At 36.9% G+C, this 27,377-nt stretch overlaps 2 protein-coding genes across 2 annotated transcripts in view; both read left to right on the top strand.

The window, feature by feature from the left end:
• Positions 1-26,258, top strand: LOC309495001 (NLR family CARD domain-containing protein 3-like). The gene is made up of 7 exons (XM_082164519.1): positions 1-226; positions 1,317-1,430; positions 2,457-2,552; positions 4,620-4,700; positions 9,321-11,117; positions 25,838-26,008; positions 26,116-26,258. Exons 1-7 carry the CDS (start codon positions 168-170, stop codon positions 26,120-26,122), a joined length of 2,325 nt encoding a protein of 774 aa, XP_082020645.1. The 5' UTR covers positions 1-167; the 3' UTR covers positions 26,123-26,258.
• Positions 1-27,377, top strand: part of LOC309494999 (NACHT, LRR and PYD domains-containing protein 12-like) — a 180,760-nt gene that overhangs the window by 44,813 nt on the left and 108,570 nt on the right. The window contains exons 14-16 of the mRNA XM_082164516.1: positions 11,592-11,733; positions 22,807-22,977; positions 25,201-25,371. Coding sequence (XP_082020642.1) covers positions 11,592-11,733; positions 22,807-22,977; positions 25,201-25,371 — 484 coding nt within the window. The remainder of the gene's footprint in view (positions 1-11,591; positions 11,734-22,806; positions 22,978-25,200; positions 25,372-27,377) is intronic.

Genomic DNA, 27,377 nt, shown 5'->3' on the forward strand with positions numbered 1-27,377 from the left:
GTTTGGCATCATGTCGGGGGAAAAGATCTCGCCCGCCCCCTTTTCTGTTCACCTGAGGTGGTTTTCAAAGAGAAAGTAAAATCCATCGGCCTGCTGCCATTTTAAGACGGAAACATCTTGACATTAATATCAAAGTGTCGAGTTTCCTTCATTTAGCTTTTAGATTTATGGAACATCATGGAGGCCAGCATTATGATGACCCGTCCACAGATATATTTCCACACAGGTAAGTGTTACAGATACAGTGATATAATTATATTTTAATTTTGTGTTTTCTATCTGCCGCCATGTCCTATCCATAGCACCAATGTGTCTTGCGAGCTAGCCTATAATTTAAAGTGTACTTTTTTTTTTTTTTATGGTTTAAAGTAGGATAAAGTAGACATATTTTGTTTGAATTTGCATTGGAAATGCCAATACATCGAGTTAGAAAAGATATAGTCAGACTGTGTTCAACGTTGTGTTTTGACAATCTTCCTTTTTAAAAACACCAGTACGATTTTTGTATTTGGATATTTGGCTTCTGACATCATATTTACATGCATAATATTTTAATGATATAAACACTTTTAAAGTTATTTTGGCCCCAGTACAGGAATACCCATTGTAAATAATGTGGTGCAGGTTAATGATTTTTGTCAGAAAAGGCTATTATTTGCTCTGATATTCAACCTCGAAACTTGTCATGTAAAAGGTTTGGCACAAAACATGTTTTAAAATCTTTTGTTTCATTCGTCCTGACCGCCAGGGGCACTAGTGGATCATCACAGTGCCAGCTAAATCCATAAATCAAGGGAAGAGAAAGGAAAAAGAAAAATAACTACAATATAAATAAAAGGTGCCAGGGGGAGGTAGAAATATAAAAATAAAAAATACATTGAGGAAAAAAATATATAAAATAAATTGTGTATAGTTCACAAACCTTAATTCCTTTTAGCTTTTTATTGTATTGTCAGTGTAGACTGACTTTACTTCAGTCAACAGTCATAAAGTTTGGTTTCTTGTTAGAAAACCTTTTTCACCTCATTTCTAACATGATACGTTTGGTGTAATAAGAACCACACTTTTTCCTAGCAAATCAATTTATCACTCAATAAATAGTAATCAGAAACACATTTAAATAGCATGTGAGTGCCTGAAGAGACTGAACCAATTAAAATAGAAAACCCTCTGAGTATTTTAAAAAAAATATGTAAAAATAGTTTTTACATAAATTTTTTGCTTAGGCAACGCTTTTGGCAGTATTTTGGCTTTTAATCAACAATCAATCATTATCACAGTGTCTTATTCTAAATTCCCTTGATGTTTTGTTTCAGTTCAGTCCAGATGCAAAGACCAAAGTCATCAGAACCCAGCTGTGTGTCCATGAAGAGTGACCGGTCAATGGATCCTCCACTTAAGTTTAGTGGACACACTGATCATGGGTTTAGGTAAACACTTTAAACCGTTTGTCTTATTACATCTTCTGTGCTGAAATTAAATAATTTTTCAGTTCCTGTATTCAATGCATTTCAGAAGATAAGCTCTTGTTATCATGTATTCAACATTATATATCACATTATAATTAATTCAGTCACCTGGGTTTTGGGGCCAATACAATAATGTTGTTGTTGTGGTTGTTGTTGTTTTTGACAAGTAAGGACTGTGGCCGTTGCTTTGTCTTCTGTATTAACAGCGTAAACCCAATCACAATGCACACACACCTCCTAGTGTTCTTTATATAAAACACAAAGAAAAAAACCTACATGATACTATTGCTTTATAACTTAACAGCTTTAACTAAAAATATACACAAGCTTAACTGAAATTATTCTCATAAGAGTGTTTTCCAACATGATAGAAATATTAAAGTGTTTAAAGCTTAATTTTTCATAAGGCACTAATTTGCAGACTCTCAATAAGCTGCAGTTGCAGGATCCACTTGTTTAAGCAGCAAATAAATGGGTGGTGTCCGACTGGACCGATTCTGGATTGTAGTGGTGGGCCGCCTGGGCTAATATTTTTTTTTGTCCTAGTCCAGCCCTGAGTTTAGTGGTGCCGTGCAGGTAAGATGAAGGGTGATTTGAGACAGGGATTTTTGCAGCAGTATTTATTCAAATAAACGAGATAATCTGACAGTAAGGGAGCACACAAATGCAACTTAAACAGCTTTGCATTTACACAAAGACAATAAACAACTATGGACTGATTAAATTGAGGAGTATAAATATACAGGGTGACTAAAGAACTAAAGAAGACATAGGTGAAGAAACAAATCAGTAACTATGGAAGCAACTGAGAACACACTAGAACACATGGAAACCGAGGAAACAGGAAGTAAACACGGGAAACAGGAATTCACACACACCAGATATCAAAATACTTTAAAATGAAAGTCTCAGAACATAAATGATCAAACATAGCCATGCTAATGAGAGTGTGTGACTAACATTGTTGTGTTCAATTTCAATCCACAGACTGGACCCTCCAGAACCCAGCTGTGTGTCCATGAAGAGTGACTGGTCAATGGATCCTCCACCTAAGCTTGGTGGACACACTGATCATGGGTTTAGGTAAACACTGAACTAAAGTATCTTTATCTTATTACATCTGTTTTAACATTTCTTTTAAAAGAATTGTTCAAATGTAATGTTGTGAAGTGTCTTCAATGTCTGTGTGCAATGCATTTTAGAATGAAGATCATAATTTACAGCTTCGATATGTAGACTATAACAGTTAATAGTTCAGTCAGTCACGTTCAACGTTACGTCAGAACTGAACTGACTAATTGGGAACGTTACGTCAGAACTGAACTGACTAATTGGGATCTTTGGGATTACAGCAGAGAGACATCATTTTAATACACAAGGTGATAAATGGATATCGCCCTCCCGGCGGACCTCCCACTCATCTTTTCCATTGCAGACTGTGGAGCTTCCGCCTTTATATATATGTATATATATATATTTATTAGGGGTGTAAAGGTTCACAAAATTCACGGTTCGGTTCGATACGATACACTGGTGTCGCTACAGCAAAAAGAAAGAAATGCCAGAGAAATTTCCTTTATTTTTTTATTTTATTTTTATTTTTATTAAAACAAACATCATAAAGTATGATCATTTTTTACTTTGAGCAATGATGGAGCTAGTGTTGCACGGTGTACCGATACTTCAAAAGTATCGCGATACTCGGAAATTAAAAACGTCACGATACCTAAATTTATCAGTACCGATACAAAAACAAACAAACAAAAAAAACGCCTCCCTATGGACGTCTGTGTTTTTTTCCTGACGCACGCAGCAAAGAACCTGCCGCTGTCAGTGTCATGTGACAAAACACTACAGCGAGATGGCTGCATGTGCGAGCACAAGTGGTCCACGACTCGTAGAAAAAGATGACGCGAGGAGTGACATATGGAAGTACGTTGCCTACCTTGCTCTGTTGCACGGTGCACCGATACTTCAAAAGTAAATCGGAAATTAAAAATGTTTTTATAAACTTAATTGAATTGAGGCAATCGGTTTCCTCAAATGAAATGAGTTGGCTTAACTTGTTGGGTTTTACAGTATACGAATACGTGAATAATTACACCCCTTAAAAAAAAAATATATATATATATATATATATATATATATATATATATATTTTTTTTTTTTCTTGCACCTTGGAACCTATTTCAAGGTTTTCAAGGACACCAGGCACTGTTGTGCGAATGAGCGGGCCGGAGCGCATTAAGGGTTTTCTGTTAGAACGGTGTCGTGTTAGCGGCCCCTAAGTTAATAACTAATGATCTTTGCAACGGAAGTGAATCGATCAAAACTAACTTTAGCTGGACAATAACTTTATACTAGAGCTGCTGTAAAGCCAAAACTGTCTCTGTTACTTTAATTTCCTATTATCACTGTAAAGCTGCTTTGAAACAGTCCATATTGTTAAAAGTGCTATATAAATGAAGGTGACTTGACTTGACTCATTTGGGGCTCCCACAGAGGACCGGACGTCGATCGCTGCATCAGAGTGCCGGCTTGAATCAGCTATTGTTGTTCGAGTCCAACCCGGAGCTGACTGCCATGCATTAGAGAATTAGGCTCACTTTCCCAGTGTTATCCAATAGTCTCACTGTATAGGGTCAGAAGGAACACCGGTGATCGACATTCTTCATGGAAAGCCCTGTCCTTTCTTCCACCTCAACAAGTGCGGACTAGACAGCTTACTCTGGGCGCTGGAAGTTCAGTTTTGACGTAACGTTGAACGTGACTGACTGATAGGTAACGTCTAGTTTACTAATGTACCCCCCGTTCCCTGAAGGAGGGTACGGAGACGTTACGTCCCGTCACCACAACTCCTGTTCCTCTGTTGGAAGATCTGGGACACCGGCTTGGCTCCTCAGTTGAAAACGTAATGTGTTTGCACGCTGCCTTATATACTTGGGGGAGTGGATTCCCAGGAAAGCTCTCAGGCAAGATCCCGTCAGTTCAGTTCTGATGTAACTTTAGTAACCTAGACTTTCTGTGATGTCTCTAACAGGACGGTACATTTTAATAAATATTATACATAAAACAATCTATCATTACAAAAGTGATTAATATAAGAGTGTGTGTATTACATTCAGTTTTTGTGTTCATCTGAATGCACAGACTGGACCCTCCAGAATCCAGCTGTGTGTCCATGAAGAGTAACCAGTCAATAAATCCTGGACACACTGAACTTGGGTTCAGGTAAATGCTGTACTACACATTTATTTTTCGTTTATGATTACATTTCCGTTTATGCATTTGACAGACTTTTATCCAGATAGACTTATGTTGTTTCAGGGCCCTGACAGGGCCTTGTCTTGTTATTTGTATTGTCGGGATTATTTGTTTATTCTTCCCATTTTCCAGTAGCCTGGAAATCCAGACCTAAATCTAAAAGATTAATGGTCTGGTGTCGATCAATGAAAATCGGCCAGCTCGAGGGGCGGCACCGAGCATGCATTTGAAAATCTAACAGCACGCAATTGGATAACACTACGACCAATCACAAGTTACAATAAACCCCATACGCTTAGCTACCTGCGGAGCTAACTGGTAGATTAGACTCTTCCGGTCGGCAAAACAGCAAAAACACCCTTCTTGCAAAGGAACGATTCGAGCGCCGTCTTCTGTTCCTCTTTTGGGAAAAAGCCAAGTCTAACTCGTTCATTGTAGCGGCCAAAGCTGTTTCAGACAACTGGTGTTCATCCATAGCCATCTTGCAATGTTTACTGATGACTTCGACGTCACAGCGCTGTCCTCATCTGTTTAGCTCGCCTTTGGCCCGCCTATATCAGATAACCCGATGTGATTGGTGCAGCTCAGATCGAGGGGCATATTTAATGAGCTCCATTGCTCGACACCAGAGTAACTCGCTGAGCAAATTCAACTTGTGCTCTCGCGAGAACTCTGGTTTACCAGGGTAATTTTCCAGATTAATTTTTCTGGGTTTTGGTTCTGTTTGTCTTTTGTGGGTGTTGTATTTGGAGCATAGGGTCAGGATCTGGTCAGTTCTGTCTAGTCTGTTTTTTCCAGTGTTGGGATCCTGGAACCAGGGCTGTCATTTTCGTTTTGTTTTGGTTGAGCACATCTGTGTTGGATTCCTTGTTCTCTTCTGTTTGTTTTTAGTCTACTGCAAGGGTACTCAACATTCATTTTGTTGCCATGTTTTACCAGAGATGGGGGACTTGAGTCACATGACTTGACTCGAGTCAGACTCGAGTCGCAAATTTAAGGACTTGAGACTTGCTTGACTAAATTAAGAAAATGACTCGACTTGACTTTGACTTGAGATCCAATGACTCGAGACTTGACTTGACTTGAACTGTATGACTCGAGAATGACTTGATATACATTTTTATATAAATCATCGCAACATCAATTGATGAACAAAATGAAAGCAACGGAACCATTGATGCCAGTCATCAGATTCTGCGCGATTGCGTGACGCTGCACAAGCCCAGAAAAAACATACATCGCGGTGAGCGCGCTAAATACAAAAACATCTCCCAGCATAGTTTCTTTTTAGATATAAACACTAGAAATTGACCATATTCATACAAGATTTGCTGTACGCATAATAATAACAGGCAAGGGATATCGGACGACCATCACAACCTCGAACAGTCGAACTTCATTCACCAAGTAAAATTCATTCTAAAAGCTATGCCTTGTTTAACCTGTTTGTTATAGTTAATTTGACTATCTTTAAATCTAGAGAGAATATTGGTCAAAACAGCATGCCTCTCTATACACAATTATGTTTTCAAATGTAGCTTAATGTTATCAATATTCAAATGATAATTAATGATGATATTTGTTTTGAATAACATTTGCCACATTTTTTTCCAATCATGCTTTAAAGCCAAATATGTCGTTCTTTCCAATGACAAAAAACAACATAGAAAACTGTAAATGTTTTGTCGTGTTTTAAGTTTCTCTTAAAGCAGGGTTAGATGTTATCAGGGGGTTGGGGGCAAAATGCCAGCAGAATTAATATGCACCCAAAATTCAAAATGTGGTGGAAAAATTGCCCTAGTATGAGTTATTTTTATAATTATAACATATGATATTAAAAAATATTTCCAGAATATTGGCGCGATTGCAAATGTGATAATGATTTTATAAAACAGTTCAGTAAACAAAGAGTGAATATTGTGATGTGACATTTTAGACATAATATTCCAAATATTCTCTGTTTTTGCTCAATTTCTCCAATGACAATAGTTCCAAACAAGCCACAGAAAGAGTTATGCGTATTTGTGATTCAGTGACCTATAGTTGCTTAGTTCCAGAACGAATCTGCCGTTTTGAACAAATCAGTTGAATGAATGCTTCTATGACTCGTACATTAAGACGGTGATTTGGCGCCACCTATTGGCGGTTTTAACTTCCTAATTAAAAAGATATAACTTGTATAAAGGGGATGCCAGTTTGAAGGATGCCATTTGGTGGCATAGGAACCATTATACTTGAATTGTGAATTGTTTAATACCTTTTAATGGTCTTCTGCAATGTTTGAGGCATATTTATTTTTTCATGCTTTAATGTTGGCCTAATTTCAGTTACATTTACATTTTAGGCTATGTAGTTTGACATTTTATTCATTTTTTATTTTTTATTGAAGTAACCACTCAGCTGTATGTGGAAATGCATATTTTTTTTAAAAACCTTGCAAATAAAACCATAGTCCACAACTTCTGTAGTTTTAACTTATTTTAATATATAAATTCAGTGAAATCATCAAACGTTTGTATGATTTGCCAGTGACTTGTGACCCAAGCTACGACTTGACTTGACTTGCTTGACATAAAGCAGTGACTTGACTTGACTTGCTTTTCACAAAATTGACTTGGACTTGCTTGAGACTCGAAAGTTAAGACTTGAGACTTACTTGTGACTTGCACATGTGTGACTTACTCCCACCTCTGATGTTTACACTGCAGAGTTTCAGGCGAGGTAGTTACACATTTTTATGCGGGTACAGTTCAGGTCACAGTGTTAAGATGCTTACAACTTGCATCTTAAGACTTGCTAAGTACTAAGTATTTACAAATTCAGTTTATTATTTAGCCTGCTAGTCCTTAATGATTGGCCTATTTAAAGTGTCACTTCACATGAAAATAATTAAGTTTAATAGTTTGTCTTGCTATATTCTTAACGCTAAAAATGCATTCATACTCAAAAGTATGAAAAATCTCTAAATGCATAAAGCGCAAAGTATACTATACAAAATAATATACAAAATGTGAACGATCACATGTGCGAATAAAAAGATCATAAAAAACTTAAATATCTGAATCTTAATTCAGGGGAAGGAAAACCAGAAATCGATATACAGCATAATGTGATTATTAAACTTAAAAAGGCTGTGATTTAGCTAATTACATAAATGTGAGCTTGGACCACAAAACCAGTCACATGTCGCACAGGTATATTTGTGGCAATAGCAAAAAATACATTGTATGGGCCAAAATCTTAAATTTTTCTTTTATGCCAAAAATCATTTGAATATTAAGTAAAGATCAAGGCCCATGAAGATATTTTGTAAATTTACTACCGTAAATATATTAAAATAGATGCAGCAAAATCGCTAACATTAACAGAAAACTTTAAAGGTGATTTTCTCAATGTTTCGATTTTTTTGCACTCTCAGATTCCAGATTTTCAGATAGTTGTATCTCGGCTAAATATTGTCCTATCCTAACAAACCATATATCAATGGAAAGCTTATTTATTCAACTCTCAGATGTATCCATCTCAATTTCAGAAAATGTACTCCTTTATTTCTTCATTCCATTGGCGGGTGTTAATGTCAAGCCCCGCCTATGAAAGAAATTTCAGGCAGCTTCATAAAAGGAAGGGTGGGTGGACGAGACCTTTGTGGCTGCTTCAGGGAATACTTTGGGAGAACCTTGGCTGAGTTTGTTCCAACGGATCCCCCTTGGACTTTATTTTGGTTCTAGTTTGAGTTGGATACTATTTTACTCCATTTGATCTGTTGATGTTCTGTTAATGTTCTGTTAGTCAAGTTGGGATGCATCCATGTAGGAGGTATTGTCAGGATCCCATCATTCATGTCTGCTCTAGAGTTGTGTTCTGTGGTAACACCTGACACTTGGCATTCAAAGTATATATCAGAGAGTCCTTGCATTCCCTGGGAATTAAACTGAAGACATTGACGTTGTTAGCGTCATGCTCTTCTGAGCTATAGGTGTACATTCCACCCATAGGTGTAATTTGCGGGTGGGACATGTCCCCACCACTTTTTGCTAAGGTCGATATTGTCCCCACCACTTTTGAAACATCTCGCAGCACGAATGTACCAATACAAATAAATAAAACATCACCAGTTAACTAGCAGAGTATTAATTTCGTTCATGAACCTGAACCTACCTACACACTGGACCATTGAACATTCTGCCACTGTACCATTTAAATACACGCTTATAATAGTCAGACCTCATTAAACGACAAATTAAACCCAATGTACTATTTAAATCGATTGCTGGACATCGTAATGTTATTGTACATACATCTGATTTATGATTTAGCATTGTGTTAGCAACACTAAACAAAGTTACGCCACTGATTCCACCACTCCATTTCAAACTCTTCCGACAAATCTTCTGGTGTTTTTTCTTGTCTGTTTCTCTAATATTGTGTTAAACCTTAAATGTAAATGATAAAGACATGTACTGATATTATGACAATATCGCAATATGAAATCATGCGTATTATGCGTCATGCATATGGGTTATCTAACAACTATATTGCATATGCATATAAGTTATCTAACACTTTTTTTTTATTTTAATCTTACAGCAGTGACCATCAACATGCCGAAGCCCTCAAGACCTTTAGATCAAATTTGAGGAAGAAGTTTGAGTGTCTTTATGAGGGAACAGCAAAGCAGGGAAACCCAACACTGCTGAATGAGATCTACACTGATCTCTACATCACAGAGAGTGATTGTGGAGAGATCAATAATGAGCATGAGGTGAGACAGATTGAGACTCAATCCAGGAGAGCAGCAACAGAGGACACACCGATCAAATGCACAGACATCTTTAGACCTTTACCTGGACAAGACAAACCCATCAGAACTGTGCTGACAAAGGGAGTCGCTGGCATTGGAAAAACAGTCTCTGTGCAGAAGTTCATCCTGGACTGGGCTGAAGGGACAGAGAATCAGGAGATCCAGCTCATGTTTCCACTTGCTTTCAGAGAGCTCAACCTAATGAAGGACAAAACACTCAGTCTTTCAGAGCTTCTGCATGTCTTTTTCCCTGAGACAAAAGAAATGAAACCATTCAGTGATGAATATAAAGTGGTCTTTGTTTTTGATGGTCTGGACGAGTGTCGTCTGTCTCTGGATTTTAATGTGAAACTGTGTGATATATCTGAATCAGCCTCAGTGGACGTGCTGCTGACGAACCTCATTGCGGGGAATCTGCTTCCCTCTGCTCTCATCTGGATCACCTCCAGACCAGCAGCAGCCGATCTCGTTCCCTCTGAGTGTGTCCATCGAGTGACTGAGGTACGGGGATTCAATGATCCACAGAAGGAGGAATACTTCAGGAAGAGAATCAGTAAAAAGAGTCTGGCCGATAAAATCATCACACACCTGAAGTCATCAAGGAGCCTCTTCATCATGTGCCACATCCCAGTGTTTTGCTGGATCTCAGCCACTGTTTTAGAGAAGATGTTGAGGAAATCATGGAAAGGAAAAATACCCAAGACTCTCACTCAAATGTACACACACTTCCTGATCATTCAGACCAACATCAAACATGAGAAGGACTATAAGAAGAAAGTGAAAGATGAAGACATGATCCTCAAACTGGGGAAACTGGCCTTCCAGCAGCTTGTGAAAGGCAACCTGATCTTCTATGAGGAAGACCTGAGAGAGTGTGGCATTGATGAGACAGAGGCATCAGTTTACTCAGGATTGTGCACTCAGATCTTCAGAGAGGAGTTGGGCTTGTATCAGGGGAAAGTCTTCTGCTTTGTTCATCTGAGCATTCAGGAGCATCTAGCAGCTCTTTATGTGCTGCTTTCATTCCTGCTGTACAAGAGGGATGTGCTCAATGAAACCCTCAGCTCAAAACATGCACACGAGTTCACGTGTCACACGATATCTGACCTGCATCAGAGAGCCGTGGACAAGGCTCTGCAGAGTAGAAATGGACATCTGGATCTTTTCCTGCGGTTTCTTCTGGGTCTCTCGCGAGAGTCCAATCAGACGCTCCTGAAAGGCCTTCTTAAGCATGTTAGAAAGATATCGTACAGTAAAAAGAAAACGGTTGAACACATTAAAACACAAATAAGAATGAATCCCTCACCAGAGAAATCCATCAATCTGTTCCACTCTTTAAATGAACTGGGTGATCATTCTCTCGTAAATGAAATCCAGGAGTGTCTCAGATCTGGAGGTCTTTCAAGCACCAGATTGTCCTCGTCACAGTGGTCAGCTGTTGTCTTTGCTCTATTAACCTCAGAGTGTTTGGATGAGTTTGAGTTACAGAAATACATAAGCACCAGTCAAGGCCAAAACCACACGTCACCGGATGAAGTTCTTCAGAAGCTCTTGCCTGTAGTTGAAGCCTCCAGATCAGCAAAGTAAGTCTGAGGACAATCACTGTGTGTGTGTGTGTGTGTGTGTGTGTGTGTGTGTGTGTGTGTGTGTGTGTGTGTGTGTGTGTGTGTGTGTGTGTGTGTGTGTGTGTGTGTGTGTGTGTGTGTGTGTGTGTGTGTGTGTGTGTGTGTGTGTGTGTGTGTGTGTGTGTGTGTTTCTTTGTTCTTTATTGTCAATGGTAGTATTAATTTGGCCTGATTTTTTTTAAACAAAAGTCACACTTGGATAACTATCCAAAAAAAATCTACAAAAGGGATTATTCTCCTTATATTTTTTCAGATCGTAATTTACACACAATACATCAAAAGTCAACAAAAAGTAATAAAAACATTATACCCACACAGATTTAGTATTTAATATCTCAGTCTCTCAGTGGTTGTGTAGTTCCTGCTGAACTGAGAGATTAAAGTGTGTGTCGTTGTTCTACAGGTTGAGTCAGTGTAAGATCACAGATGAAGGTTGTGCTGCTCTGACTTCAGCTCTGAGATCAAACTCACACCTCAGAGAACTGGATCTGACATGGAATATAATAGGAGATAAAGGTCTGACGCTGCTCTCTGATGGACTGAAGGATCCTCACTGTAAACTGGAGAAACTGGGGTAAGATCATACATTAATATTAACTGAGACTAGAATAATGTTATTTTAACCCTTTAATTCGTACTGTATCATATTTGATCTAAATTATCAACATGATCAAAACCTGTTGCACACAATCTACTACTTGCCTTCTGTTGTCTGGTTGATGGTTTATAGTTTTTTTTAGCAAGTAAAAGGCAAGTATAATTTTAAAACGTGTCCCTTCAGCTTGTGGGTCATGTGACTTTTTGAATAACCTAAGAATATAATAACATAAGAATAACCTTTATAATGTTAGTAATATTTCAAGATGATTATTTTCTGCACTGAAGCAACTTAGGTTTACTAGATTATTCATACATCTTTTGTGAAAAATCATGTTCAAATGTATCAAATATGATCATCAGGCTTTTGAGGAAGGTTTATTAGTTTATCTCTCAATCATCATTGTATTGCATTACATTATATGTTTTAAAATTACAGAGCTTTGATCATAAAACTAAGCATTTAAATATCATCTTACTAAGACATGTTATTGGCAGATATAGAGTGACGACTGATATTTATATGCATTTTATGTCAGTGGTTCTCAACTCTGGTCCTGGGGATTATATATATATTTATTTTATTTTTTTTTGCAGTGTAAATAATTGTCTGACTCAGCGTCACTGACGAAACATTTAAAATTTTAAAACGTTACAATTTCCTTCCCATTCTGTCCTTCAAATGCAATAGTATTTTCCTAATAGTGTGAAGAGCATGACAGTGGTTATGATTGGGCTCCTCTCTGTCTGTGCTCGACACCAACAGCTCCTGCGTGCAGCAGATCGTACAGCACTGAGTCAGCGCACTTATTCAACCCGGCCAATGGACCGTTCCATCAGCGAGCGAGTCCTTCATTGCCTGTCATTATACCGTCTGTGTCGCTGCTAATCTGCTTAGACAGAGTCAAGTGCTCATCATTGATCATTATTTGCGTGGAAATATTTTCTCAGAACATCTGCTATTTAGATCAGAATATAAAGCAGAATTATCATGTGCCGAGCAATCCTCGCTGGCTAAAACATTAAAACACAGCATGACACAGGAAAAGTGTTCAAAAGCAGCGCATTCACTACAAATATTTCTATTTAAATTAATAAAAAAAAAATTACTTCTGGACAATGATTTTGTGATACAAGCAATGTAGCTCGACTACGCCACCCAATTGGAGAGCTGGGACTCTATTAAATAAAATAACCTTATCTTTTACTTGCAAGTTCCTTTAGTTTGGTGGGAGCAACACAACAAATTCACCAAGACAACATTTTCAATATAAAAATACATTATAATCTCTAATTACAATAGTAAAAAGGGGTGCGCCCCGCACACACGCAATCTCTCTCACTCAAGCTTAAAAGTTGGACATCGGACAAACACATTCAAAAATCCACTGGAAGTCCGTAGCTAGGTGCCCACAGTCCATAAGCGGTTCCTCTAACAAGTCCGTCTTGTGCCAGGCAGTGGCGTCTACACAGCAGGCCACCTGTCAATCACTCGCACGCACCAACACAACACTCACACAAACAGAAAGAAAAGCCGCCAGTATCTCCACAGTAGATAAACACAGCATAAGCGCAACACCACAATAGAAGAGCTATCAATCGTGCAATACCCAATCAAATCACTGCAATTCGTAAATATGCATAGGCTATATATATATATATATATAAAAAAAAAAATAATGGTATGACTACGGCGGCTAGACTGGAACTCGCCAATTTAGGTGAGACGTGGATCTTAACTTCGGACGAGGCAAGGCAGCATAACTTAACACAGGGCGTCACTCACCAATAAACTGGGAGCAGACGAATATGACTCCCAGTCCTGTTGAACAGCGCTCCACAAAACCACCGGCCCAGGACGGACGAGGCAGGACTCAGGACAGCACAGCAGAGGACGGCAGCAATCTTAGCACAGCAGAGGAGAAGACGAAGACACACAGCAGCCACCGGGTGGATAGCAGGACCGGCACATCAACAAACTTCGGGCTTCGACACAAGCAAACAATGATCCATGCAACACTCGTGGCAACAAAATAAGGCAATCGCGATTACCATCCAGCAGTAAACGTGGGGAACAGAGTTGCAACAAGCAGAGTTCACGGGGTAGCAGACACGCATTGTTTCAGTTCCTTCGCTTTTCAAACAGTCTGTGACTTGGCGTGGCAATTACCAACAGCTGTCCATCTAATCAGCTGTGGTCCAGGCACCCAGGAGAATACGGGGGCGTTACCCCACATTCTAAATCATGGTCAAACAATCACCAAAATAAAGCGTGAATAATAAAATAAAATCACAAAAAAAACACCAAATCAAGTAAAAAAAGGAAACAACAAACAGTGCCAAATACACACACGAACACACAACATGAAATAAAATGGACCATAATCTCTCCATATGACAATTTCAGTGCTTAACTCCATTAATGAGAGTGGCATATTTAACCTAAATGTGTGTATCAGATGTAAAACAGTTTAAATCATTCTGTTTACTTCATTACTTCACTCACTCCAGTAAAAGAGTGTGTACGCACGGTCTAGAGCAGGGCTATTCAATTAGTTTCATTCGAGGGCCGCATTATCAAATCGAAAAGTTGAGGTGGCCCGGTGGGTTGGTTTGGGGGTTTAGCTTATTTATTGAAACATAACAGTTTCAATAAGTTAAAGTAACCCTAAAAAAGTATGGTATTTACTTGGAAATGTGATACCCAACAGTATGCAAATATATAAAACCATAATAAATAAAAACTTGATAATTTACAGCTGTGTACAACTATTTTCCTTGGAACAAATAAATTATTTATACAAACTTATAGCTGTTGGTGAGAAATAATAATTCTTTTATTTATAATAGTTATGCTTAAATGAAAATATTCTGACAGCGAGACTTGATAACCACAGGCTACTCGCTCCCACTGTATAAAAAAATGCCTAAACACAAGTTAAAAACTATACGCACCTTTACAAAGAAACTGACATAATTTCATAACAAACATTAATTATATATTCCTCTACCCACCTAATAAATCTAATGCAATATAAATCACTATATTTACTATTATATAATATTATAGTATATATATTTACAGTATTTATTTGTTACTACATACTGTAGTATTCAATATAAATATTGCACATTTCTGCCCAACCCATGGTAAATTACTACAGTACATTCATGGTAAATGTCTGTAAGGGTGATTGGGGATTTAAAGTCTTCTAATTTCGTTCATGCCACATGCCATTTCGTTCCTGCTTTCCTCATCAGTCTTGTTGGGAATGTTGAGACTGTTTCATCCGATTTAATACTAATTAAATCAATGAGTGATTTGTGGTTTGTAACAGAGAGGTTTCTGTCGAACTGAAACTCTTCCCACTGGTTGTTGCAACGCTGTTTAATATAGTGTCCGGGACCGGGAGTAAACGCAACTCCGTGCTGGGCCGTGTTGAAACAACTAGAAACAACTGAAAACATCGCTTTTTGTTGTTACTGTACTGAACGAGAACCCGCTTCAGATGATTCAGTGATGGAGCGGTCTGAATGAAACCGAATTTTAGACCGTTATGCAAGCGCGTTTAGAATCAAACCAAAAGAATGATTCATTCACGAATTGGTATCGCTGGTTCAGTCGACATAAATTCGGGACACATATAATAACTGCTGAAATATTCGCACGTAAAGCGTTTCTCAGGTCAATTGGAGCGAGTATCAAACTGAATTAGACGCATCGCCAGGAAAAGAGGAGGAGGGAGGTTGGTGCCGTCGGGCCGCATGGAGATGATTGGCGGGCCGCATTTGGCCCGCGGGCCGCCAATTGAATAGCCCTGGTCTAGAGTGTCCGTACGGTGCGCACATTTACACTAGTTTATTTTTTACAAATCCCGATATGTGTGTGGGAAATTGCGTACACACGTTTCAATGCTTTTTTGTGTGTATGCAACGTTTCTGCATCAGGCCCCTGGTGTTTGCGCCATTATTAACCGCCCAAAAAAAACAGACGCTAACACCTCCATGAAGTTGGCACCCCATAAAACGAAATAATCTCCAAAACTATGCCATTCGTTTGTGCTGATTTGTGCCGTTAAAACAAACACTGTATCTATTTTCCTTTCGCAGATATAACTAATTTAACTCGGGAGCTGTGACGTCACTCTCCACCCCATTTCGTTTAAATCGCACAAAAACTGTGTCGTTCGTTTGTGCCGGTTTGTGCCGTAGAAAGAAACATCAATTATTACATTCTTTAGACATCACAAAATCGTATTTTTTCCCCCCACAATTTAGCACATATTACACACAACCCCAAAAAAATAAATAAATAAAAATCACACAAAACAGTAAAGACAATACCACTAAATATATCGACAAGACATTAAAGCGGAAAAAAAAGACAAATCAACACAAAAACCAAAATCTTTTTTGATTAGTGACGTCACGCAAGCAAGCCGCGCTCTCCATCCATCTCGTCTACAAACCCGTCTGGGTCGTTTGTGCTCGCACAGGGCCGCTGATGTCATTGTTCTTTAGATATGGGAATGTTTTATTTTAGATGTGTGCTAGATATTGACATTTGGTCTTTATATAATCACCAATGCACTATGATATGTAATGTACTGTCACTAGGACCTGTGTGACTAATGCTTTAACTTTGTATTAAAATAAAATAAAATAACCAATTTTTAAAAAAAAATTTATTGTGTAGTGTCTTAAGTTTTCTGAATAGTGTTAACAGCTTACAGACATTTAAAGTCTTTCTGCCCCCTTAAAAACATTTGGTTACCCAAAGCACTGCATAGTGGGAAAACAAAACTGGGCATCTGGCTGTGAAAAAGGTAAGCATGTGCTCTGAGATAAAATACTAAAAAATTACTAAAATCATGTGTGCAGGTCAATACAATTTACAGGATCATTTTAACAAATAAGAAATTGATAGACACAATATTAATCTTGGGCAATCCGGTAAATGTTTCATGTCCAAATGATCGTCCATTGGTCACATTAATAAAAGTAGACCTATGACATTCTTATGCCATGCCATAAAATACATTAAGTTATTAGTTAAGATATGTACAGCAATGTACATTTCATGGCAAAAAGCTTGAAGTTATACAGAGGAAATGACAGAAAGCAATATACAAGTGGCAAAGGTGTTCAATTTAATCCTCTGAAGTCATAATTAACTTTACAATGTGAACAACAGACTCAAATTTTACTAATTCACAGAAAAGATTGTCACCCATCCTGTACTGGCCAAGTTCAGTTATTGCTACTTTTCTTATAACTGGAGAATGTTCTGTTTTTTCGAGCTCTTTTGTAATGAATTAGTTGATTTAGTTCACAAAAGGATTCTTAGTAAATCTTAATCTGACTGATATATTTTTTAAGGGGGCAGAAAGACTTTAAATGTCTGTAAGCTGTTAAAAGTATTTAGAAAACTTAAGACACTACACAATAAAAAAAAAGATTATTGGTTATTTTATTTTATTTGAATACAAAGTTAAAGCATCAGTCACACAGGTCCTAGTGACAGTACATTACATATCATAGTGCATTGGTGATTATATAAAGACCAAATGTCAATATCTAGCACAAATCTAAAATAAAACATTCCCATATCTAAAGAACAATGACATCAGCGGCCCTGTGCGAGCACAAACGACCCAGACAGGTTTGTAGACGAGATGGATGGAGAAGCGCGGCTTGCTTGCGTGACGCCACTAATCAAAAAAGATTTTGTGATGTCTAAAGAATCGAATAATTTATGATGGTTCTTTCAACAGCACAAACGAGCGACACCGGTTTGGGGCGATTTGGACGGCATGGGGTGGAGAGTGACATCACTGTCCTGAATCCAATGTGTTATTTCTAAGGAGGGGAAAAAGATACAATGTTCATCGTAACGGCACAAACCGGCACAAACGAACGACACAGTTTTTGTGCGATTTAGACGAAATGGGGTGGAGAGTGACGTCACAGCTCCCGAGTTAAATTTGCTATATCTGCGAAAGGAAAATAGATACAGTGTTTGTTTTAACGGCACAAACGATTGGCACCGGTTTGGAGGGATTTGAACAGCATGGGGTGGAGAGTGACGTCACACAACCAAAAAAATAATGTTCAATATCTCAAACACCAAACCAGCACAAACATTTGTTTTTGCGGCACAAATCAGAACAAACGAATGGCATAGTTTTGGAGATTATTTCGTTTTATGGGGTGCCAACTTCACGGAGGTCACGCTAACTGGTAGATTGTGTTGGTCTTTATGGAAATGATCCGGCTGAGTCTCTGTTCTTTAACTTCCGCTTCGTCAGTCGATCAAACTCAGAACTTTCCACTTCCATCTGCGCTTTTATGGGATTGCACTCTCACGATAATTTGCCCTGTTTAGTAAATCTGGCCCTTAGTATTTAATATCTCAGTCTCTCTGTGGTTGTGTAGTTCCTGCTGAACTGAGAGATTAAAGTGTGTGTGTCGTTGTTCTACAGGTTGAGTCAGTGTAAGATCACAGATGAAGGTTGTGCTGCTCTGACTTCAGCTCTGAGATCAAACTCACACCTCAGAGAACTGGATCTGTCTGGGAATATAATAGGAGATAAAGGTCTGACGCTGCTCTCTGATGAACTGAAGGATCCTCACTGTAAACTGGAGAAACTGACGTAAGATCATACATTAATCTTAACTGAGACTAGAATAATGTTATTTTAACCCTTTAATTACTACTGTATCATATTTGATCTAAATTATCATCATGATCAAAAACCTGTTGCACACAATCTACTACTTGCCTTCTGTTGTCTGGTTGATGGTTTATAGTTTTTTAGCAAGTAAAAGGCGAGTATAATTTTAAAACGTGTCCCTTCAGCTTGTGGGTCATGTGACTTTGCTGTGAAATCTTTACGGATTTTTAAGTAAATATAAGAATAACCTTTATAATGTTAGTAATATTTCAAGATGATCATTTTCTGCACTGAAGCAACTTAGGTTTACTAGATTATTCATACATCTTTTGTGAAAAATCATGTTCAAATGTATCAAATATGATCATCAGGCTTTTGAGGAAGGTTTATTAGTTTATCGCTCAATCATCATTGTATTGCATTACATAATACGTTTTAAAATTACAGAGCTTTGATCATAAAACTAAGCATTTAAATATCGTCTTTAGTGTTTCCCACAGATTAGGAAGCAATTTGTGGTGGCCGGGTGGCGGGACGGAGTGTTGTTCCATGTCAGATGGGGTTGGGGGGTTAATAATAAGTTTATTTGATTCACAGCTTATAGTCTCTTGACCTCGACAACCCAACTGCATTTTACCGCAAACTTGCGACTAGTTAACTTTCTAAAGAAGGCGCAATTGCTTGTTTGCTAAGGGGTCAAAATTGGTCTTCAGTGGTGGCCGACCGACACTGTCATCCTTTCTTGCACTCTTTTAAAAAAAAAAAATTATTATAAAGCTGTGATTTTTACCACTGGTTTGTTTTGTTTACATGAGTTAATGTATTAAGCTGACTAACATGAACAAGCAATACATTTGTTACTGTATTTATTCATCTTTGTTAATCTTAGTTAATAAAAATACAGCTGTTCATTGTTTGTTCATGTTACTTCAGTGCATTTGCATTAGGCTAACTAATGTTAACAAATACAACTTTTGATTTCAATAATGTAGGCTACTAGTAAATGTTGAAATTAACATTAATAAAGATGAATAAATGCTGTAGAAGTGCAGTTTATCAATAGTTAATGTTAACTAATATAGTTAACTAGAGTTTAATAAATGGAACCATAGTAAAGTGTTACCGATTTGTTATACACCGATTCATAAGTCTCGTGAGTTCAGTGTTGGACAGATCAGTTGTTTTAACCATTCATTAAATGGTGAATCAGTTCAAGGAATCATTAGTTTGTGAATCGGACGTGTCATTAGCGGACCACGGCACACGTTGTGTGATTATCCCGGCAGTTTAGGACATCGCACAATATTTGTGTCAACATAGAAAACATTTAATCACTGGATAGTTTTTTAGTTGTTGTTTATTCAAAGTGTTTTTTATTTCAGCTGAATGTGCGGAACGCTTTCAGAGAGGATAAGGGTTTTTTAGCACAATTCACACACAGCTGTAATTCAGGGAAAAAATCTCTGAATGCTTACTATCGTGTCAATTCTCAATTGATTTTGATTAATATGCACGAGGGAGCGAGAGAGAGCAAGACAGTTTGAAGACTGTGAGAGTGCGCTCTCTCTCTCTCTCTCTCTCTCTCTCTCTCTCTCTCTCTCTCTCTCTCTCTCTCTCTCTCTCTCTCTCTCTCTCTCTCTCTCTCTCTCTCTGCTTGTTCTTTCAGTGCTCTGTCACAATCCTCTACATCACTCACCAATCAAATAAGCACTGTAAAACCAACAAGTTAAGCTAACTCATTTCATTTGAGGAAACCGATTACCTCAATTCAATTAAGTTTATAAAAACAATAGTTATGAGTACTCTGAACTTGTTTTAATTGAGTCCACTAAAACAATAATATTTCTTAATACACAATTTAACTTTACACTGCATTTAAATACTTTATATAGCTGGAACTGTTGTCAATGGTAGTATTAATTCTTGGATCACTGTACAACTAAATCTAAAAAAGTGATTATTCTCCCTATTTTTATATTACTTTTATATATTTTTTCAGATCGAAATTTACACACAATACAGCAAAAGTCAACAAAAAGTAATAAAAACCCACACAGATTTAGTATTTAATATCTCAGTCTCTCTGTGGTTGTGTAGTTCCTGCTGAACTGAGAGATTAAAGTGTGTGTCGTTGTTCTACAGGTTGAGTCAGTGTAAGATCACAGATGAAGGTTGTGCTGCTCTGGCTTCAGCTCTGAGATCAAACTCACACCTCAGAGAACTGGATCTGACTGAGAATATAATAGGAGATAAAGGTCTGACGCTGCTCTCTGATGAACTGAAGGATCCTCACTGTAAACTGGAGAAACTGAAGTAAGATCATACATTAATCTTAACTGAGACAAGAATAATGTTATTTTAACCCTTTAATTCCTACTGTATCATATTTGATCTAAATTATCAACATGATCAAAAACCTGTTGCACACAATCTACTACTTGCCTTCTGTTGTCTGGTTGATGGTTTATAGTTTTTTAGCAAGTAAAAGGCAAGTATAATTTTAAAACGTGTCCCTTCAGCTCGTGGGTCATGTGACTTTTTGCTGTGAAATCTTTACGGATTTTTAAGTAAATATAAGAATAACCTTTATAATGTTAGTAGTATTTCAAGATGATCATTTTCTGGACTGAAGCAACTTAGGTTTACTTGATTATTCATACATCTTTTGTGAAAAATCATGTTCAAATGTATCAAATATGATCATCAGGCTTTTGAGGAAGGTTTATTAGTTTATCTCTCAATCATCATTGTATTGCATCACATTATATGTTTTAAAATTACAGAGCTTTGATCATAAAACTAAGCATTTAAATATCATCTTACTAAGACATGTTATTGGCAGATATAGAGTGACGACTGATATTTATATGTATTTTATGTCAGTGGTTCTCAACTCTGGTCCTGGGGATTATATATTTTTTTTTTGCAGTGTAAATAATTGTCTGACTCAGCGTCACTGACGAAACATTTTAAATGTAAAACGTTACCGTTTCCTTCCATTTCGGTCCTTCAAACACAATAGTATTTTCCTAATAGTGTGAAGAGCATGACAGTGGTTATGATTGGGCTCCTCTCTGTCTGTGCTCGACACCAACAGCTCCTGCGTGCAGCAGATCGTACAGCACTGAGTCAGCGCACTTATTCAACCTGGCCAATGGACCGTTCCATCAGCGAGCGAGTCCTTCATTGCCTGTCATTATACCGTCTGTGTCGCTGCTAATCTGCTTAGACGGAGTCAAGTGCTCATCATTGATCATTATTTGCGTGGAAATATTTTCTCAGAACATCTGCTATTTAGATCAGAATATAAAGCAGAATTATCATGTGCCGAGCAATCCTCGCTGGCTAAAACATTAAAACACAGCATGACACAGGAAAAGTGTTCAAAAGCAGCACATTCACTACTAATATTTCTATTTAAATTAATAAAAAAAATTATAACTTCTGGACAATGATTTCATAAATTTTTTTGGATTCATATTTAAAATACACTTTAATTAAAACATTAAAATTAGAAATAATTTCATATTTAAATATTGACCAAAAAATTATCTCATAGCTTTATTTATGCAATTGTAAATGGAGTGTAAATATATTAATGCCGCTTCTGTGTCTCCTCTGCACTGCAAAGATGGATTTTGATTTAATGATTTGATTTGACTGGTAACAGTGGCACTGTGTTATTATTCTAATAGAATTGAATTTGAATGTTAGAATTTGACATAAAAGGTGATGCATACAGTATCTCTAAATAAGTTTAGAAAACATGTCCATCTAGAGGTGAAAATGCCCCTGGAAATCAGTTTAAGGTGGCCAATATTGACCCTTAATAAACATGGTAATTTCTGTCACTGCTGTGAACTGACCACTGCATAGAATATGAATAATATGAATATCTTCGTGAGTCTGCTGTCAACAACAGGCCTAAACCAGCCATGGTACCAGTACAAACACACAATCAGTGAAATATCATCTAATTATTATCAACAAAACTTTGAAAATATCGAGAGATATTTTTGTCACACCCCTAATGTAAGATATTAATTTTGATTTCTTCAGGTCTTATAAAGCCTTAAATTTGACTTTAAAAAGTGTGCAGCGACCCTGTTTAACCTAAATGTGTATATCAGATGTAAAACAGTTTCAATCATTCTGTTGACTTCATTACTTCACTCACTCTGTTCTTTAACTTCCGCTTCGTCAGTCGATCAAACTCAGAACTTTCCACTTCCATCAGCGCTTTTATGGGATTGCGCTCTCACGATAATTTGCCCTGTTTAGTAAATCTGGCCCTTAGTATTTAATATCTCAGTCTCTCTGTGGTTGTGTAGTTCCTGCTGAACTGAGAGATTAAAGTGTGTGTCGTTGTTCTACAGGTTGAGGATGTGTAAGATCACAGATGAAGGTTGTGCTGCTCTGGCTTCAGCTCTGAGATCAAACTCACACCTCAGAGAACTGGATCTGACTGTGACTATAATAGGAGATAAAGGTCTGACGCTGCTCTCTGATGGACTGAAGGATCCTCACTGTAAACTGGAGAAACTGGGGTAAGATCATACATTAATCTTAACTGAGACTAGAATAATGTTATTTTAACCCTTTAATTCCTACTGTATCATATTTGATCTAAATTATCAACATGATCAAAAACCTGTTGCACACAATCTACTACTTGCCTTCTGTTGTCTGGTTGATGGTTTATAGTTTATTTAGCAAGTAAAAGGCAAGTATAATTTTAAAACGTGTCCCTTCAGCTCGTGGGTCATGTGACTTTTTGCTGTGAAATCTTTACGGATTTTTAAGTAAATATAAGAATAACCTTTATAATGTTAGTAATATTTCAAGATGATCATTTTCTGCACTGAAGCAACTTAGGTTTACTTGATTATCCATACATCTTTTGTGAAAAATCATGTTCAAATGTATCAAATATGATCATCAGGCTTTTGAGGAAGGTTTATTAGTTTATCTCTCAATCATCATTGTATTGCATCACATTATATGTTTTAAAATTACAGAGCTTTGATCATAAAACTAAGCATTTAAATATCATCTTATTAAGACATGTTATTGGCAGATATAGAGTGACGACTGATATTTATATGTATTTTATGTCAGTGGTTCTCAACTCTGGTCCTGGGGATTATATATATATATATTGCAGTGTAAATAATTGTCTGACTCAGCGTCACTGACAAAACATTTTAAATGTAAATCGTTACCATTTCCTTCCAATTCTATCCTTCAAACACAATAGTATTTTCATAATAGTGTGAAGAGCATGACAGTGGTTATGATTGTGCTCCTCTCTGTCTGTGCTCGACACCAACAGCTCCTGCGTGCAGCAGATCGTACAGCACTGAGTCAGCGCACTTATTCAACCCGGCCAATGGACCGTTCCATCAGCGAGCGAGTCCTTCATTGCCTGTCATTATACCGTCTGTCAAGTCAAGTCAAGTTTATTTTTTGTATAGCGCTTTTCACAATACAGATTGTATCAAAGCAGCTTCACAGTATTAAATTAAAATAATACAACAAAGTTTGTTTCAAGAGGAATTTATTGATTGATAAAATTAAATTAAATATCCCCAAAATATCGTCTGTGTCGCTGCTAATCTGCTTAGACGGAGTCAAGTGCTCATCATTGATCATTATTTGCGTGGAAATATTTTCTCAGAACATCTGCTATTAAGATCAGAATATAAAGCAGAATTATCATGTGCCGAGCAATCCTCGCTGGCTAAAACATTAAAACACAGCATGACACAGGAAAAGTGTTCAAAAGCAGCACATTCACTACTAATATTTCTATTTAAATTAATAAAAAAAATTATAACTTCTGGACAATGATTTCATAAATTTTTTTGGATTCATATTTAAAATACACTTTAATTAAAACATTAAAATTAGAAATAATTTCATATTTAAATATTGACCAAAAAATTATCTCATAGCTTTATTTATGCAATTGTAAATGGAGTGTAAATATATTAATGCCGCTTCTGTGTCTCCTCTGCACTGCAAAGATGGATTTTGATTTAATGATTTGATTTGACTGGTAACAGTGGCACTGCGTTATTATTCTAATAGAATTGAATTTGAATGTTAGAATTTGACATAAAAGGTGATGCATACAGTATCTCTAAATATGTTTAGAAAACATGTCCATCTATAGGTGAAAATGCCCCTGGAAATCAGTTTAAGGTGGCCAATATTGACCCTTAATAAACATGTTCATTTCTGTCACTGCTGTGAACTGACCACTGCATAGAATATGAATAATATGAATATCTTCGTGAGTCTGCTGTCAACAACAGGCCTAAACCAGCCATGGTACCAGTACAAAACACAATCAGTGAAATATCATCTAATTATTATCAACAAAACTTTGAAAATATATAGACATATTTTTGTCACACCCCTAATGTAAGATATTAATTTTGATTTCTTCAGGTCTTAAAAAGCCTTAAATTTGACTTTAAAAAGTGTGCAGCGACCCTGTTTAACCTAAATGTGTATATCAGATGTAAAACAGTTTCAATCATTCTGTTGACTTCATTACTTCACTCACTCTGTTCTTTAACTTCCGCTTCGTCAGTCGATCAAACTCAGAACTTTCCACTTCCATCAGCGCTTTTATGGGATTGCGCTCTCACGATAATTTGCCCTGTTTAGTAAATCTGGCCCTTAGTATTTAATATCTCAGTCTCTCTGTGGTTGTGTAGTTCCTGCTGAACTGAGAGATTAAAGTGTGTGTCGTTGTTCTACAGGTTGTGGAGGTGTAAGATCACAGATGAAGGTTGTGCTGCTCTGACTTCAGCTCTGAGATCAAACTCACACCTCAGAGAACTGGATCTGTCATATAATATAATAAGAGATAAAGGTCTGACGCTGCTCTCTGATGGACTGAAGGATCCTCACTGTAAACTGGAGAAACTGAAGTAAGATCATACATTAATCTTAACTGAGACTAGAATAATGTTATTTTAACCCTTTAATTCCTACTGTATCATATTTGATCTAAATTATCAACATGATCAAAAACCTGTTGCACACAATCTACTACTTGCCTTCTGTTGTCTGGTTGATGGTTTATAGTTTTTTTAGCAAGTAAAAGGCAAGTATAATTTTAAAACGTGTCCCTTCAGCTCGTGGGTCATGTGACTTTTTACTGTGAAATCTTTACGGATTTTTAAGTAAATATAAGAATAACCTTTATAATGTTAGTAATATTTCAAGATGATCATTTTCTGGACTGAAGCAACTTAGGTTTACTAGATTATCCATACATCTTTTGTGAAAAATCATGTTCAAATGTATCAAATATGATCTTGATGATGAAATTTGAGGAGGGTTTATTAGTTCCTGCTGAACTGAGAGATTAAAGTGTGTGTCGTTGTTCTACAGGTTGAGTCGGTGTGAGATCACAGATGAAGGTTGTGCTGCTCTGACTTCAGCTCTGAGATCAAACTCACACCTCAGAGAACTGGATCTGACTGGGAATAATCTACGAGATGCAAGTGTGAAGAGTCTCTCTGCTCTAAAAGATAATCCACATTATAAACTGGAGACAGTGAAGTAAGTATTGATTCATATCATATAATATAATAATGTCACTTGAACTAGTCAATCCTCTGATGTGTCAGTAATGCATGTGTTACTGTCTGTGTTTTATTTACTGACAGATATTAAATGATGGTGAATATGGAGCCACTGTAGAGACATCATCATCATCAACACTGAAGTCACGTGACCTTTACTGGATTTACTGTATATAAATGTACATTAATATTTTGTATAATATCTAATAAAGTTTTCTTATCATTTATCTATTATTAGTGAATTGTTTGATTTATTTTTAATCATCCATCTCAGTGAAGTGAGCAGCTCAACACAATCACAGTAACAGTAATGAACTTCAGAGCTGAGTTTCATCTGTGTTTCAGGAACTGGATTATTTACAGGGTTTAATGATGATTATGATTTTAATGTCTTTGTCAAAAGTCTTCTTGAGATTTGATTGAAGCTCGTCTGAAGAGGATATTTGCCATTGTCACATTATTATTGTTCTGTCTTTATGTTGGTGTGTGTGTGTGTGTGTGTGTGTGTGTGTGTGTGTGTGTGTGTGTGTGTGTGTGTGTGTGTGTGTGTGTGTGTGTGTGTGTGTGAGAAAGTCAAATTATTATGATTAAGGTGCAAATGTCTGTCATCACATGATCACTACGAGTTAGCCTATATTTATCTCTTCAGAAACAGCTAGTGCTACACCATCAATATTTAAACTAAATCAGTTATTCCTTTCAGCACAAACACATTTTAATATGAAAATTAGGCTAATTATAGCATATCTTATACACTAAAGTAAGCGAAGTTTGCTCTTGGACAGAATGGCTCCTCAGAATTGTTGATGTTTGTAAATTTACAATTGAATTGTGATTAAACAAATGGCGGGAAAGTGCGTTAATCACATATTCTCAAATATATCCTACACATTCTCAGCCAACAGTCAAACTAATAGTTAAAGGTATAGCGGAGGATCTTTCCAAATTTTAGATAAGACCCGCCCTCTCCACTTTTTGAAAAGTTTGATTGATTCACCAGAATGATTGACAATTAGGAGGACCAATAGTTTAGACTACCCACCAGGAAGTAAAACATCCTCCGCTATACCTTTAATATTGTAGCCGCAAAAAAATATATACCGAGCAATAATAAATGTCACAGAACACACAAATAGATGAAAAAATTTAATAATAATAATAAAAACAGTTATAATGCAGACATTGACAAAAGTGTCCTCTAAACTTATATAACAGAAAATATCAGAATAGATCCGATCGATGCATTCGGAAAGTAGACCAGATATTTTAATAGAAATACAGCAAACATTATACAGAATTCAAATGATGGGACTTACAGTGATATTTTCATGTACCCGCACATATTG

Source organism: Leuciscus leuciscus, assembly GCF_965113295.1.
Source record: "Leuciscus leuciscus genome assembly, chromosome: 3".
Taxonomy (NCBI): Eukaryota; Metazoa; Chordata; class Actinopteri; order Cypriniformes; family Leuciscidae; genus Leuciscus; species Leuciscus leuciscus.

Excerpts from the sequence above, each read along its gene's own strand:
- LOC309495001 (XM_082164519.1), top strand. The coding sequence starts at position 168 with ATGGAACATCATGGAGGCCAGCATTATGATGACCCGTCCACAGATATA. Across the intron at positions 1,431-2,456 it reads CACACTGATCATGGGTTTAG|ACTGGACCCTCCAGAACCCA; the intron begins GTAAACACTTTA and ends TTCAATCCACAG. Across the intron at positions 11,118-25,837 it reads GAAGCCTCCAGATCAGCAAA|GTTGAGTCGGTGTGAGATCA; the intron begins GTAAGTCTGAGG and ends GTTGTTCTACAG.